The 18,285-nt window shown below is 35.7% G+C and overlaps 2 protein-coding genes across 5 annotated transcripts in view; both read left to right on the top strand.

Annotated features, from left to right (window-relative positions):
* LOC141486451 (uncharacterized) overlaps positions 1–18,285 on the top strand; it is a 176,584-nt gene that overhangs the window by 122,114 nt on the left and 36,185 nt on the right. The gene's annotated exons all lie outside the window — the stretch shown is intronic.
* LOC141486453 (uncharacterized) lies at positions 6,037–7,457 on the top strand. Its single transcript, XM_074184466.1, has 3 exons — positions 6,037–6,451; positions 6,511–6,732; positions 6,789–7,457. The coding sequence occupies exons 1-3, from the start codon at positions 6,281–6,283 to the stop codon at positions 6,942–6,944; spliced, it is 549 nt and encodes a 182-aa protein (XP_074040567.1). The 5' UTR covers positions 6,037–6,280; the 3' UTR covers positions 6,945–7,457.

The raw sequence follows: 18,285 nt of genomic DNA, 5'->3' as shown, positions 1-18,285 counted from the left end.
AGTTTTAGATGTGAATGGAAACCAACGTTTGTTAAAAATTACTTTTCAATTTTGGTAGCATAATTACATTCTTAGTCACTAACTGAACTTTTTGTTGTTGTGAACAAAATGTTTGAGGATGACTCCACAGAAAATAATCTGGACAAATGAGGTCTGGGAACCTAGGTGGCCATACCTGCGGTCCTCCAGGACCTATCCAGCGGTTATTATAATTTTACATTTAATATTCACATGGCAGAGCACTGAAGTATGCTGGTGCGTAAATCTATCATTACTGGGGATCAAATATAACATGTAATGTAAACAAAATCTCTTTATCATTAAGTTCAAGTAAGTCTGTGTTTGTATTTTAATAGTGAATGTCACTTTATATATATTTTTACAAATATCTATATATTCATGTACTGCAACAAACTTTGTCAATGGAAGTATTTTTTGTGGAGGACTTTCTTTGGGTATATTCAATCAAAATCAAATTGGACTATTAGAACTATACAATTATGTATAATTTTATTTTTCTCTGAGAACCAAAACATAACGGATATATGATTCAACACAGCGCTGTTTCGACCCGCCACAAGTCTCATCAATGGTGTTAGGCTGAACCACAAATGCATTGCCTCAACTGTCCTTAAAGGACAGAAAAAAGAAACGACCACTCTACATTAATTGTATATCGTTTAGGGAGAAGACACCCCTTTGACAGAATAAACTTGAATAAAGTACATTTAGCAGAAATATTGAGAGGATATAAACGTGAAAATTCCCTTTTTGGTAAGACAAAATGTCTTCAAGCTTTGAACTTTCCATAAAAAAGGCTAAAAAGTTTACCGTGGTCTGCCTGTCGTTTCGCCTATGACTGCGGTGGATACTATCAAAAGCAGTGAGGTAACGGAAGCAGTGTTCTCATTGTACTCTCAGCTTATAGTACTTCGTCTGGTATCTGTGTTTCTGATATTTTTATACTTAGCATTCTTCACAATGGCAGAATTTTCTGAAAACAGGTTTCTATTCTCAAAACCTGTCGAAAAAAGTAAAGTCCAGGTGCGACATTCGATGACCTAAATGCACCCACATACATACGAGAACTTAGTTTAGGTTCATATTTTCATCTTAGTAGGTAATAGTCGCCTCAGTAATAGTTTTCGTATAATAATAATTTGTCTCGCAGCTTACGAGACGAATATAGTTCGACAGGGGGAGGAAAAACGGATAAAATATCGAGATTTTCTCTTCGAACTCTGCAGACTCTAACCAGGCCACTCTGTCAAGATGGTTGTTCTGATTATTGGAGTCCTTGGTGGAATGATGTCGTCTCTACTCTCGTATCTTAAAATCATCCGGCCTGCCGCACTAAGGCAGAAATCTTAGCCGGACAGATGCAGAAGGCTGTCATTCTTGGCTCACTGCGCTTGCTCAGGGAACATGATTCTCGGACCCAATGACCACTTACCTCACGGTGTGGGGAGTGTCTTTATTTGGATATACTTATTTTATATTATATACGATCTTTTTCCATAGAATTAGTTCTCATTTACTGCCAAAAAATAATTTTCGGATATTGTGACTTCTCTCACTTTTTCGTGAGGTTCTTTGGTATCAATTTGGGTTCCATTTCATTTCATTGCATGATCACTAGATGATTTCAACATATTGAACATAACAAATTGAATAGCAAACTGTCTTTGCTTTATCATACAAAACTTCTGACAACACTTTTTGATTGACACTAGTCTGGTAAATAGTAACGAACTATTCCTGACGTGAATATTATCGTGAGTTATATAGTGTTCAAGTAATTCAACGAGCTGACATCATTTAAGTGGGTCCGAGAAAGTGAATACATATCTTTACCGTATCTTTAGGTCGTTCTGCTATTTCTGGCTCTACGTTTTTTCAAAATGCTACTGAGAATCGGTGACAAGGATGATCTATTCCAAAATTTTGTTGATACAAATCTTACATACCTAATTTCAGATACTCCGAAATAGATTCTACGTTCAATTTTTTCATTCAGATTAATATGAATTTACAATTTAGTTTCCATAATTCGTAGAGTTTTATCAACGTGAATATTGGTGTATAAAATCAAGAAATCAAAACCCTCGAGTGACCGCAATTTTGAATTCATAATCCACTGAGTTTTTCAAAGTCAAAATATGCTTCATTGTCTGAAGACTAACATCTTATTGACAAAGCTTTGTTAAAATAATTCGAGAAACAAATTCACACATAGTAGCTATCGCTACCTGTCAAGGTATGAATTTCACTAGTTCGGACTTCCATTGTCTACTATATAAAATCATTTGAAATCCCTGAAACAAGTAAAAAAGAATAATTAAAAAAGAATAGTTGAAAATAACAATTATATTAAGCAACAATGAACCTGAAGTGAAATAACCTACAAGTAAAAATATAATAATTGAATAAATAAAAATTAAACGAATGAAAAAAGAAAATAATAAAAAATAAAAAAGTGTAGAGATTCCAAGTCACGTTAGTTCACAACGTTTCGATTGTTGTTATCTACAATCGTCTTCGGGTGATGACTGGACTGATTCCTCCGAGAGATGACTATTTTATAGGTCTTTGAAATACTTCCACTTTCTCTACTTTCCATTTTCCGCTTCACTGATTCCGTGAGAGATGACCGTTTTGGCGGGAGTTGGTCATTTTTCGTTTGATGATGGGTTTCCATGTGTTTCGTATATCTACACTGGCCTGGCTGAATACGTTGTTGGACAACATGTATGCGGCTTCCTTAAATTTTCTCCTGAACCAATGTTCCTCTCTGTGCAAGATCTCCGCTTGGGACCACTCGATGTTGTGTTGATGGGTCCAAACATGGTCTGCTATTCCTGATTTGCTGGTTTCTCCTCGCTGTGTGTGCTTCTTATGCTCGGCAATGCGAACATTCAATGGCCTCTTAGTTTCACTAATATAGGATTTTCCGCACTCACAGTGTAATCGGTAAATGCAATTCTTGGAATCGCAGTCCGCGTTTGGGGGCCTGGTTTTCGTGATGCTGCTACGGATAGTGTTACCGGATCTGAAACAGGTTCTAATGTTGTACTTGGTTCCAAGTACTTGGCAACTTGTAGTGTCGTCAACGAATCGTGTGAACTCTCCTTTAATATCGATAGATGTCAGATCATTTATATACAAAAGAAATAATAGTGGACCTAGGACTGAGCCTTGTGGAACTCCACAGTTCATTTTTTTTTCCTCAGAATAATTAGTCGTTTTAACAATTTGACTACGCTCAGAAACTTACACCCCTTATACCATACTGTTGTAATTTCCGAAGCAGTATATCATGACTAACACAGTTAAACGCTTTCGATATGTCACAGAACACAGCAGCTGCAATCTCTCCATCATTTAATTTGGTATATAGACTGTACAATAATGAATAAATGGCATCATGAGTGTTTTTTCTACTCTGGAATCCAAACTGACATTTGTTTAATATCTGGTTTCTCCCGAGAAAATCAACTAGTCTTCTCTTGACTAGTTTTTCTATAATCTTTGCAAGTGTTGTTATTAAAGAGATTGGTCGGAAGTTAGAAGAGATGCCAATATCTCCACCTTTATGGAGAGGAATAACAATAGACGTTTTGAGAAAATTTGAAAAAATTCCTTTTTTAAATGAGATATTTATTATTTCAACTAGTACTGATAAAGCATTGTCTGGTAGATTTTCGAAAATATTCAAGGAGATGTTCAATGAAATCATAATTACTCAGTATGCAACTTTCCCTATTTCCAGACAAAGGTTTTAGAATTTCGCAGATATGCGATTGAACTGACAAGATTGGGAAAAGATAAAATCCCGATAATTGCTTTCCCTCAAAAATTTCATATCAAAAAAAATTATTTCACAAGAGGCAAAGAACGCACTCCTTTACCTGAAGTTGTCTCACCCCGACCTGAACATTGTCCTTCAGTCTTTTTCAACCATTCTCTCACTGTTAGACTCACTTCATGTTTTTCACAAGAAAGCTTCCATACGAGTATTTTTTTTCTTGACATTCCAAACATAGGGACCCCAAAAATCACAGAGACGTCTCCCGCAACCAATCAATAACAGTTACGCGGAGTACTTTCAAGTCAAAGCGTCTTTCTTAATAATCTGTCTGGCTCTATTTCGGTGATCCGCCCGTTCGGATGCCGGATTTATTCGCTACATTTCTAACTGATGTGCTCTGTTTATTTATTATACTTCGTATCCAGACTACCTGGATTTATATCACAAAGATGTTCTATATTCATCTGTTTGTTTAACTCCCGCCGCGAGTTTATTATTTTTGATTCGGCATTTCGCGAACACCTCATTAACGGGTAAAAAATAATTGCTGGTGGTTATCGTAGATGCGTTACATCATATCTTTATTTTGACGTTAAGATTTCATCGCCAGAAAGTGAGATCAACGGAGATTAACTTTGGAACAGAACATTTCTTCGGATTTTGGCAAAACACTAGAGGAGGTTGAAGAACATTACAGTATATCAAGTTACGACGATTAGAAGCAAAATTTATCGGAATTATTTCCAAGATATCTCTCGGAAATTGTAAACCTACTTCTTTGAAGTAAAAATTTTTCTTTGTCAATATTTCTAGTTTTCTGACACAATAGATCGGAGAAAAGGATACCATATTGTATGAAACGCTCAAAGTCATTGGGTCTATTCGACCTTCCACTCCAATCTACAATAGTTCATGGTTTCTCACACCTATTCAAGTTCAACCAAATACACCCAGCTTTTCAACGAAGTCACTTACTTTGTTTGGTGACTGATCTTTCAGGTCAACTGGCACGAGCGAGAATCTGAGAACCAAGGCTGTTCCGGCACAGAGTATCTGCTTTAATATCGGAGTCTCAATTTCATTGTGGAGATAATCACTGCCAAGGTTGATGATTCATGGTACATTTTCCTGAATCTAATGAGGACCTGATCGGCGGTCAATCTGCGACTACTTTCGACAGGTAGGTGAGCAACATAAATGTCTGTAGGAGACTTATTTCCCAAACCTCTCTCACCAGTTGTCATTGGTGTAATTGATACCCAGTCAGAAGTTCATATCAGGTAACCTGCAGCTATGGAATCCTATCTGTAGACTACCTTCTGGAATATTTTTACGGTAGCAATTATGGCACACTGAAAAGGTTTCAGTTAATTGGTCGATAATGAATTTGTCGAATATTCGAGGATCAACATTCTTGCCATAATGACCGCAGGAACCTTTCCGTATGAGGGTATCTGTAAATCAGTTATACATGATGATTCATCAGATTCAATTATGCAGGGCTTTCAAGTCTTTGTTTTGGGGTAAATCAATGTTTGAGTATAAGCGTTCGCTAACCTTCCCGGGAAAATTTACTTCCTTTACTGATGCAAAGTCTGCTGCTGCAGAGAAGGCGATAGGTTGATCTTTGACTGTACCACGTAACCTCCTAGGTTGGAAGGACTGAGAAGCGTCAATATTTCGTTCGATATTACATGGAGGACAGTTCGAATCATTTAGTCGACGGCTATCTCCTCTGCAGACTTGGAGTCGGATAGTTTAATTGCTTCATTAAAGGGGGGTCCTAAGAGTACCAAGGGGAAGAAGCTCCATTTCGGCATAGCCCCGCATTACTGTGACAAAGTTTTCTACAACAAGAGGGCTGCTAGTAACTCGAAGGTATCGAGTGACACTAAATGGGATCAGAGTCATACATGCTCTCGTCATGGATACACACACCTTAGGATGCGGCCGTCATTAAGAACTCTTACGTCATCCAACATACATACGTCATACATAATCATACTGCACTGATAAGTGATATGAAGACTGGTCTGAAAACTTTGAATTAACTGACGGGTAGATATAGAATGAATAAGTCAATAAGAGTCCCAAAAACGAATGAGAATAAAAAGTACGGAAAATAGTTATTTATGTATCAAGGGAATTAGGAGGGCCTTAATTACCGATGGCAAAGTTTGCGTCCCGAGGGCCTCTAGCCCGAGGGACAGCAATTGCCTGAGGTTATTAAGGCTCATTACTTCCCGTGGTACATAGATAATTTTATTTCTGACCGATTTCAATAAAATTTTGTTCATTTTTGAAACGGAAAAATGTACCAATTCATTACCTTCCCGGTATATTTGAATCAGGTACCGTTGATTATAGTAGAGTTTTCTTGTTGCTAGGTTGTTGCTATGTTACTTGTTTATAAACAGAACTTTGTTATCAAGCTGTGTTTGCGGTGAAAACGTGTTTTCTACCCCAAATATAATGGAGGATATTTTGAAAAAAGCTGAACAAGCAAGAGAATCATTAATTCCATCGAAAAGTGAAGCCGTATACCAAAAAGAATACAAGATATATCTGGACTGGCTGACACGGAAAAATGTTATGCCAAAAGATGTCACTGAAACAGTATTTCTGGCATATTTTCAAGAACTGGTAAGGAATTTTCTATGTTTTTCGGTAGATTTGGTAGTAATTGTGTTTATTCGTTTCAGTCAGAAACGTATAGTCCGAATTCTTTATGGACTAAATGGTCAATGCTAAAATCGATGGTGACTATACATGAGAAACGAGATATCACCAAGTTCAATGAACTACAGGCTTTTTTGAAACGGAAGAGTAAAAGTTATAAGCCGAAAAAGTCTGCTGTTTTATCTCCTGAAGATGTTATCAGATTCCTAAAGGACGCTCCTAATGATATTCATTTATTGCATAAGGTAATTTTTTTCTTATTTTCCTTTTTGTGTGTATTTATTTCCTTTTTTTGTTATAGGTTGTTTTGATTATGGGTTATTTTGGAGGATGCAGAAGTCAGGAACTTTTGAATATGAAGATATCGGATATAGAGGACCGGGATTCCGTTATGATAGTGAACGTACCGGAAAGTAAAACTGGTGTAAGAAATTTACAGAAATTTACTGGTGGATGAAAAAGACTTCTCCGCTTTGCCTTTATTAAGACTATATATGTCTTTGTGTCCTAAAGGTATTGAACGATTTTTTTGAGCTTCCGACAAAATAAATGTACATCTCAGCCAATTGGAAAAAACATGTTTGGGAAAATCCCCAGCAAAATCGCAATGTATTTAGGATTGCCAAACTCATCTTCCTATACGGGACATTGCCTTCGTCGCACTTCTGCTACTGCTCTAGCCAATGCAGGAGCAACTATGACTAACTTAAAAAGACACGGAGGTTGGAAAAGTTCCACGGTGGCGGAGGGGTATTTGGAGGATAGCATCGAATTGAGAAATAAAACGGCGCGTATGTTGTCTACTTTGTCATCAGAAGAGGCAGGTACCTCGACTGTAGTGAACAGAAGCTCCAGCCATACAAAAGAAGAAATTGTTTCCAGTGGCGGAAGTAATTTTCAGGGAACATTTCAAAATTGTACATTTATTATTTGTAATGACGTGAATAAATAAAATATGGTTCAGTTTTCATTTCTATTTATTTTTACTTGTGAAAGGTAGAGGGAATTATAAAATCTATAATGTCCCAAGGGAGTTATGACCCTTTTTATTGATAGCGTAACGATGACGATATAAGCTTATAATATCCCGGTCAGAAATAAATATATCTAGAATAACATACGCAAAAACCCTTATGAAGGGGCTCTTCGGTGACATTATTGAAATTGGTTCAGAATAAGAACATAACTATTCACTGGTCACTGACTGTACGAAGAATTCCTTTATAACGAAGACCATAACAATTTACAGACCATCTGATTATATACAGTAGCATATGGCAAGCATTCAACAACATTAGGTACTGCATTTAACTATGACAAATCCAAAGTTTAATAATGATGAGTATATTCTCAACAAAGTTGACCCATTTCGCAGCGTAATTGTTCCAGTTAACTTATGAGTAGAGCTTTGAATTATTTGTTTAATAGTGACAAAAGGTGTCAAAATTATTTTTTCATTTGTGGTGAGTAAACTGAGCCCCAGTCAAATATGCAGACAAACTTTTTGATTGATACTAGCAACATTTTAATAACGATTTCTTCTTAGTGCAGAAATAAAAGTGGTGAACAATAACAACAACCTAAAAACCAGTTCTCACAGGTCAGTGGGTTGCAATTACTAACACCTTCAATATTCAATAATGTCAGATCGTCGCATCTCTAGTTGAAGGTATCAACAATGATTTAGGCTATGATGATGTAATTTCAATAGCAATAATGTAAGATAAAGGGCAGAATACACAATAATATCAAAGAAAACGTACGGAAAATGTCTACGCAACAGACGAAACAAATTTTGGTTACTTGAAATCCATAAAACTATAATCTATGTAGCATTAATTAAACCTTATTTTACATAAAAATGATTTCTGGTCTATTGTAATTGTTTTTTTATGAAACACTCCCAACAGTCTGGAGTCCGAATATGTTTGACAGTTCAGTGTCTGAAACAACCCACAGACGAAATTCTCAGACGTCCGTTCTACCACCTGGAATTTCCACATATTTTCAGAATACTACAAAGTTTTCGCGGAGAGAGAGAGATCCTCGCTTTTTTTCATGTGACTCAAATAAAAAACTATTAAAATAGTGGTTTAAAACGCTCGAAATCGGTGGCAATGTCTGGCTGAGGTGGCGTTTTGCCAAATGAATCACAGTGTGTCGTGGATCAGGGCTGCCTGCCAAATTTATCACTCATAAACGCTGCAGTGGCGTTCCCAGGTGAATCACTTCGAAATTTCATTACACAACACGGTATTTTCGAAGAAATCCTTAGATAATATTTTTTTCAGCGTATTTCTATATTATCCCGATGTTGGTGTGAATGGAATGCAGTGATTTATTGGCGTTTCGATGCCATACTGTTATGTAGGTGAGTCAAAAACGTGAATGAAATAGTCAAAATAGTATAGAACCCGGTGGTTTCCACAAAACAAAACTCAACTATTCCATTCAGAATTCTAGCTCAAAATAATACTCAGTCCCACGTTATTTCTTATCTATGTCAACGACATTGTCATTAATTTTCCATTTGCCATCCATTTGCTTCTTACTAATGACGCAAGCACTGGTTTAGAACCAACAAACTTTCTTAACATGAGTAAAACTCAAAGCTTTCAATGCAAGCCCAATAGAAAAAATGAAGATCAAAATGATCAAAAACGAAGTAAATAATTTTTTTGTTATTAGAACCATCAGAATGAATATGAATGAATGAGAAAGTTTCCAAAACTCAATTTGGGACAAATCTGTAGATGCAACCTCAATAATCTTGATAAAGATATAAGCAAATCAAACAGTTTTTGGTTTGAACCATAGAGACTCAAACAAAGATTACTTCGCAAACTACAAAATTGTATGTGCATTGTACTCAAGTACGACAGAGACCTCTATATATTATAGCATTGAAATTCATAACGATACTAGCTGACCTAGTAAACATTGTCTTACCATATTAAATATTTCTATTAGAGTATTAAATTTGGAGCCAAATGAAAAAAAAATTATGAAATATACTTCACGACCTATTCTCATACCTAGAAAATATACATAAAAAAATTCATAATAATCGGTCGAGCCGTTCTGGGAAAGTGCGACCACAAACACGTGACAAGAGATTTTCATAAACTCGTACTAGTTGTTGCCCGCGCGTAGAATTTGTTTGTCACACTAAGTTTTGTAACAGATCATTTTAAACATAGTTACAATATTTTTTTATTAATCCAAAACTTCAATACTGACGATATTCAATACAATCTTTGAACCGCTATTTTCCCCCTTGGGGTGGAAATTCCTCAATCCCTTTCTGGATGCTTATTTACGCTATACAAAGAACCTACCTGCATATTTCAAGATTCTAGGTTTAGTATCTTTGGATGTACGTTAATATAGGAGCGGGCAACAGCTAGTAATTTATATTTTTACTTTAAACATTTACTAACTAAAAAAAGCCAACTGCACTAAGTTATGAATAGCTTCGATAATCTAATTATGTTACCTATACTTAGACCGCCTCTCTACTCCCGCGCATCATCCACCGTCGACTTACAGTAGACGCGACGCGTAATGACTTACTGTGTTGTATCCAATTTAATTGTATTTATGGCTCAGTATTTTGCATACAGTGGCTACCACATAAATATATGCTTTCGCGGACTTATTTAGGACTATTGAAGATAAATAATCTTACAATACATTATATTCATGTAACTCCAACGGTATCGGCAGCGCTCGCCTAGATAGGTCTCAGGGAGCAAGAATTTTTCCGACTTACTCAATACTTATCGTTATATCAAAATCACACAAAACGTTTGTAAATTGTAGCCTATATGTTGTTCTGATGTATAAACTGTATTTATATGAAGTTTCATCTGAATCCGTTCAGTCGTTTAGGCTTGAAAGAGCCACCAACACACATGCACAAAAAAATGTATCCATCCTCATAAACTTTCACATTCATAATATAAGGAATTCCAACGTCACTAAAAGCATATGCGAAAGTAATTCCAGTTTTCAAGAAGGGGGACCCATGTTCCCTGGACAATTACAGGCCCATATCTATCATCTCTATTTTTTCCAAAGTTGTTGAAATAATAATGAAAAAGCGTCTGTATGATTACTTCGAAAGCAACAACTTCTTTTCTCAGGATCAATATAGGTTTCCCAAAAATCGTTCTACTTCTCTAGCTGTCTTTGATGTTGTCGGATCTATTGTTGTAGGATTCGAGAAGGGTGTGCACACTGCCATAACGCTTTTTGACTTGTCTAAGGCTTTTGATTATGTATCACACAGTATACTTCTTGAAAAATTTTATTATTATGGAGTTAGAGGGATATCTCTGTCACTCATAGAATCATACCTTTCAAATAGGTATCAGGCGGTTTCGTGTAATGGTGTTACATCTAATTTTGGATCTGTTGAGCACGATGTTCCACAAGGTTCAATATTTGGGCCCCTGCTCTTTGTTATTTATGTTAAAGACATATATTATTTTATGTCTCCCTATAAGTCCATTCTAAAGTTTAGAATGGACTTATTTTGTGTCCATGACACAACTTTAGAATGGACTTATATTATAGCGATTAATCATCATCTAACATTCCACATGTAATGGAAGAAGTTGAAAATCAAGCCAACACTTGGTTTCTAGCAAATAAATTGAAGTTGAATAGTAACAAAACTCAAAATCTTGAGTTCACCACTGTAGGTTCAGCTAACAAAAGTGTCAAATTATTTGGCATTACTCTCGACAGTACTTTATCTTGGCATTAACATACAGATCTTCTCGCAAATAAACTATCTAATGCAATATTTATCCTTCGTCAACTGCGAAACATCACAAGCGGTGAGATTCTGAAAATGACGTACTTTTCTTTATTCCACTCAAACATCAGCTACGGTGTTGTTCTTTGGGGGAACTTTCCTGGTTCGATGATAATTTTCAAACTACAGAAAAAAAACTGTAAGAATACTGGCAAGTGCAGGTTTCTGGGAGCACTGTAGACCATTATTCAAAAAATTACGTATCATGCCGTTGCCAACATTATATATTATGTATCAGACGCTACTGGAAATCAGAAAAAATGCTCAGTTGCTAGAGAAACAGTCAGACATACACCAACACTTCACAAAAAATGCGGACAAGGTAAAAACATGCCGTTATCGTTTGACCGATCAAAAATGAATTCTGTTCATTACAATCTTTTCAACTCTCTGCCAAATAATTTTAAAGAGCTTAGTATCACCAAATTCAAAAGAGTCACCAAGAAAATGCTACTCAACCAATGTTTTTACTCAGTCTTGGAATACTACGATCATTTTAGGACAGCTATGTCTACTCGAGAAGAAACATACTCACCGGTATCGATTGTACTGTGGTAGTTTGTAAATACCGCTATTATCATAGGTGAATATTTATTTGTTTATATATGTACGTAGGCAACCCCTGCGTTGCTTAATATTTTTACATTTTTACAATTTACTTTTCTGTTTTATATGTTTATTTAAGAAAGCCTATACACTTGACTTGCTACAAACATGAACATGTAACGTAGTTAATAAACTATTCTAATCTGTTCTATGGTTCGAAAGTTTTTAAAAAATGTGCTCGAAAATAATTTCACAAACATGTTTTCTATACGCACGATGGATTCTCCAAATGCAATGTAAAATTTGATATCTTATCAATATTAATCCACATATTTTATACGTAACTATCAGCTAGTCACTTTTTCTCTTATATTTACCAATAATTACCATTGACGCTAAAATATTATTATATGTTGTAAAAAATATAACGCCGATATTTTGGGGAATAAATATTCTGTTTATCTATCCATCGGAATGATATCTCACATTGAATACATAAGTAATGTTAGACTGAAAAGTTCGTAGGCTAACAGTTTTTTTAATAGAAGGCAACTATTATTCAACATAGTTGCCTTCTAGGGCGATACAATAATTAAAGCGGTCATACCGTTTTTCGATACCATTTTTATAGTACTATTTCTCTTTAGCCTCAAAATAGGCCTCAGTTTCCGACGATTATCTCATCATCAGCGCTATTTTTTCTCTAGAGAGCATTTTCTGCAGGTCTGAGAACAGGAAAAAGTCGCCGGGAGCAGATTTGGAGAATACGGTGGATGCAGAAACACTTCGAAGCTCAATTCATGCAATTCTGCTCCACAACGCTCCAGTAACGCTATTTAACAGTCGCTGTTGAAGATTTTTCCCTTTTCAAGATAGGCGATGAATATTATACCAGGCGCATGCCAAAATACTGATACCATAACCTTGCCAGTCGACTGCACGCTTTGGATTATTTACCAAGTACAGTCCACTCAGATGAAGTTCGTTTTGATTCTATTGTGAAATGATGAAGCCATGTTTCATCCATAGTCTTAAATCGACTCAATAGAAAGTTCAATGAAATGTATCCGAATCTACCGCCAATGAACCTCAAGAAATTTATACGAATTCAGAACAATTTCAATGCATTTGGATCAACTTTAAAAGCACCAAGAAACTTGCCTCGACCCGTAACCTTCGAAGACAACCAGATTAATGTCTTAGCATATTTTCACGCATTTCCCAAGTCATCGATAAGAAGTGCTGAAGAAGATTTGGGTATAAAATATTCATCGGTTCAAAGAATCTTGCGAAGACATAAAATGCATGATTATAAATTCACCAAAATTCAAGCAATGAAGCCTCAAGATCCTCAACAGAGAGTAGAATTTTGTGAAATGTTGTTGACACGCATTCAAGAAGATCCACTTTTTTTAAATAAAATTATTTGGACTGATGAATCGAAATTTTCGAGAGAAGGGATTTTCAATAGAAAAAATCGTCATTATTGGTCCAGTGAAAATCCTCACGTCACAAACGAAGCCGGATTTCAAGAAAAATTTAGTTTTAATGTCTTCTGCATGTTGATGGACAACAAATTGAGGTACGTGATATACGAGGAGTCATTAACATCCAGAAGCTACCTGAATATTTTGGAGAATACTGTAGACAGTTTCGTGGATAATCTGCCACTCGAAGATTATCGAAACTGTTGGTACCAACTAGACGGAGCTCCTGCACATTGCACAAGAGAAGTGAGCGCAGAACTGGATAGACTATTTGACGATCGGTGGATGAGGCGCTTGGGACCATGGAATTGGCCAGCGAGATCACCCGATCTTAATCCATTAGATTTTTATTTGTGGGGAATGTTTAAAGAAAAAGTTTACAAAATACCCGTGCGTTCGAGAGATGAATTGTTAGAAAGAAATTGTTCTGAATTCGTATAAATTTCTTGAGGTTCATTGGCGGTAGATTCGGATACATTTCATTGAACTTTCTACATGTTCTGCTGATAATTTTGTCACACTGTCCAAAAATAATGAACAAATTCATAAGAACTTCGTTTGAATAGTTTTGTTCCATCGTTTTGAAGGTATTTGCAACTTCTGAAGTGACGAAAATGTCGATATTATTAGGAGAATGTCACAACGCTACTGTCAAATAGTAATCATGGCCTGCTTACCAAATACCGAATGGAAATACCATTCTGAAGGGACATTTTCACAAATAAATGTTCATAAGTCCGAAACTTGACTAGTTAGGTATAGGTATGATATACATAGAAAGAAAGCAAATTTCAGCAGCTTTCCGAATTTTCAATAATATACAGGGTGTTCCATTTAAAATAATCAAATTTCAGCAACTTTTTCAAGCAAACGAAAAAACTGTATTTTTTTACCACCCTGTATTGAAGTAACGTAGATTAGGCTGACGTGTAGGAAGTGTCCAAGTATCACCTAACTCCAAACCAAATTTCGATATCATAGTACTTCTTAACTAAAAGATATCGGCATTTTTAGAAGTCATGATTTTCGAAGAAAAAAATTGAAATTAATTTTTATTTGGAAAACGGTAACAGATAGGTATAGGGAAATATCAAGAAAAGTTGTCGGGCAATTGTTGGAGATTCCAAAAATAATATTATATACAGAGTGTTCCATTTGAAAAATCAAAGTTGCTACTGCTTTCTAATAGAAGCGGCAACACCGCATTGTCGAAAATATTTTAGTCGGCTAGAGAATGTCCGAATATGCCCTCCATTAAATTTTCAAAGTGATCCGTTGTCTGGTTCACCAGAAACGTCCAATGTGCCATCCACCGTGAATCAGCCTGATTAATAGATATACCGGGATGTTGTGCCATCCATTTATCAGCTTCTATTGCGTACTGAGTTTTCAGAGGACTGTAAATGGCCCTATCCAAGGGCTGTAGCTTGTGACTGCTGTGAGGTGGCAATGTAAGTACAATGTCTGCAATACAAGGTAGCTTGCAGACTAATGTGGCTTGAATGATTGTCAGTAACCAACTTCTTGGCTGTATTAATTTGCTCTTGAGTACAGATTTTTTGATCAGATCATTTTCTTATATATTTGCGAGGCATTTTCAATCTAGAACGTAAAAATAATACTTGAAACATTGAATTTACTTCAGTGGGGTAAGTAGACGCATTTTAATACTGCGGACACTTACCCGTGTATACTTTCCCTATCCCGTCAAAACAAACAAAAATTTAAAAAATAAGTACGACACACCTTAGAGAAAACACGCAAAAGAAAATATTGATTAATTTCTCCTGTTCACAGTCACTTTATATATACAATTAGACTAATCGTAATATCTTCACCTTAATAATAATAATGTTTATTTCGAAATGTACAAAAAGATAAAAGACAAACATCCAACAAGTAAACAAATAAACATAACAAATCACTGAAGCTCACAGAGCTCGTGCGTGATATTTATTAGATTTACATATATACACATATACATACATATATATGCATACACATATACACACATATACATGCATCCACCTATTGACAAAAGATAGTGAACAAATCAAAAACCACATAAGGAAAAGCCTTGAGCGTGGGTATTTGATTCATTCAAAAAAGATTAAAATGGAAGCAATGTGTAAAATAATCAAATATAGTATCGACGTAGGGGAACATGTTTTGTGAATGGAATAGAATACATATATACACACACGCATATACACAACATACATATACATACATATACTCAGACACATTCTTGCAAACATAAACTCAAACATATAAATTTACAAAGATCTACAGGGCGTTGATTGTGGGAGAGGATGATATTCAAATGTATTGGTCGTTTTAATTGATGAGACAGTGTAAATCCATTCTTGGGTAGTAATGAATCCAAATTTAAAGTTTTTTTTTATAAAGCATGCAAATGAATTTCACGAAAATTAATAATATATCTATGCAAAAATAATTTCGTCGAATAATTATCCACAGCCCTGTACAACAAACCTGTGCGTACGGTTACCCCACTTGACCCCTCATGACAGAAACCTGGCTTATAAACGCTGCTCTCTTGCAAAATCAAGCTTTGGTATTGGCCGCCTAATGAAAAAACGCTCCTTTTTTTCTGTACCCTTCACTGGCAAATATCAGGCTAGTGAGGAATAATAAAACCAAAAAAAAACATTCATGAGTTGCGTCCAACAATGCATTCGTGATTCCGCCTAGTACCTTTGATGAAACCTACGGCAGGTCAACAGACTGCTCTCTAGCGTTGAATCACGATTTTTTATTTCAAGGTCACGTTTTATCTAGACTCTATTATTTTAGCTGATGTAATCTTTGCATATTACAGTAAATGTACTTGTAGTTGAGGAGCAGACACATAATTTCAAGTATGACTCTCAGAGTCCCAAAAAATCTCCAAATATGAATTTTACGTCTCGTTTTACATGACAAAACATTTCTCTAGTGATAGTGTCTTATTGCAATAACATCGGAATAGAATGATATACTGTACATGGTATCCAATTTGATATCCAACAAATCAAAAGCAATAGCATAATTTGGTAACTTGTTTTTCCACATTCTACCTTCTTGTGAAAAATTGACGCCTGGGTTTTCTCTTCTCAAATTCTGGATCCCTGGAGAATAACAGCGTTGATGATAGAGGTAGAAGAGGAAAAATCATCTGCCCGATTTGCACAGCCATTCAAAAAGTTGGAGAATCACAGAAACAATATTTGTCACTTGGCTGAATATTTAAATAGAATTAAAGAAACCTTGACCAGGGACAAGTTCCGTTTTGATGGTTTGTTAATTAGTCTAGTGCAGAGGTTCCCAAACTTTTTTTATCATAGATAACTTTCAAAATTTTGCTAGTTCCGGTTCTGCAGCTACATTTCTATCACATTCCCAAAACTCGACTAAAATCATGAAGATTAGATCTAACAATGGAAATTTGCATTGCTGCTGCATTCCAATCACGAATCAACAGTTTTCGAATGAATAAAAAGTGAGAATTGATTGGTTAATTGATTAATTGATTGTGCTGTGAGAGGATGTCAAAAAAGTGAAGTTGGTCAATCGAAAAAGTGATTTCATCCAACTTTTTTTTTTGACAAACAACACAAGAAACCAATCAGTTCTCACTTATTTTATTTAGAAAATTCCCCATTCGGTGTGGTAAAAATAAAATATTAGTGTTTATATTGGAGAATAATCAAACAAGTTTACGCAAGGAAAGAGAATTGAAACTTTCTGTTTTTAACCACTTTTATTTGTAACTAACGTTACTGCAGTTTCGTCCTATAAGGACAGAAGTGAAAATGTCTACATCCATCAAAGTTTATGCAAGATTGCAAAGACACACACAAGTTGTATTTCGTTACCTTTGCACGTCTGAACAAGCGTTGCGACCTGCATTGATTGAAGTCAAAACAAAATTTCAGTTCTTTACTATCAAAACCAGATACATTTTCGTGGACCCCCGAAATGTGAACCCCTATTTTTCGGTCACGACAACGTAGACCTGTCGTGTCTCTCGTGAACCCCTGGTGGTCCAACTGGACCACTTTGGGAGTCACTGGTCTAGTGAATCATTAGACCAGTGACTCCCATGTGACGTGAAAGACTACTTACCATACAAACTAATCGTCTTCGTTAAGAAGCTAGGTTTATTTGGTCGAGTTTGAAGTGAGCCACAATAAACCCTTGCGAGTTGCGGTGGAGGGTCGAATAGACCCACTCACTTTGGATTTAACCTAACCTAACCCAATGTTTGATTCAGTAATGGTAAACAGAATAGTATTGTATCCGAGATAAAAATCAGAAAAATTTTTACTAATATTTGTTATTTTTTACCCTGGTTGAGATTTTCTTATATTTCACACGAAGGAAAAATCAAATTACCTTGTTGTCTCCAGAAACTATCACTCAATCGCCCGAGTGATATTTTGCTAAAGTAAATACCAGAATTCGAATATTTGCCAACTCCGGCATTGCTCATGAATGTTTCATCGTTCTCATCATAATAATCTGATATAGTGAGTAGTGCGGGAGCCAGCAAATATTCTCGCGACAGTCGCGTCACTTTCGGAAATGTTAAAATAGGAAACGTATTATGCAATTGGAAAATTTGGCCTGAACGCATCGTTTACGACGACAAATTTTTCACTACCGGAATGCAGCGAAAAATGCGTTGGCTCTGTACTCGATTTGCCAAAATTACGTTGAATTAGTTTTCAATGAATCACAGTGTGATGAACTCATTTTCATTTTGAATTGGATTCGTTTGTTTTTTTATTACAAACAATAAGTTCAAAATTGAAATTCGCTTGCGGCTGTTTACTGTTTAATTTTTCTTGCCGATAACTTGAAATCATTATAAACACAGCAATGCCAGTTGTTGAATGTCCAAATCTTAAAACTTATAATTGCTATATCGAAAAATAATA

Source organism: Leptinotarsa decemlineata, unplaced genomic scaffold (assembly GCF_025532065.1).
Source record: "Leptinotarsa decemlineata unplaced genomic scaffold, Ldec_3_MD MMD2_tig00026354_RagTag_RagTag, whole genome shotgun sequence".
In the NCBI taxonomy this organism is placed as follows: Eukaryota; Metazoa; Arthropoda; class Insecta; order Coleoptera; family Chrysomelidae; genus Leptinotarsa; species Leptinotarsa decemlineata.
The sequence above is the reverse complement of the archived record's forward strand: the minus strand, read 5'-3'. Positions and strand labels throughout refer to the sequence as shown.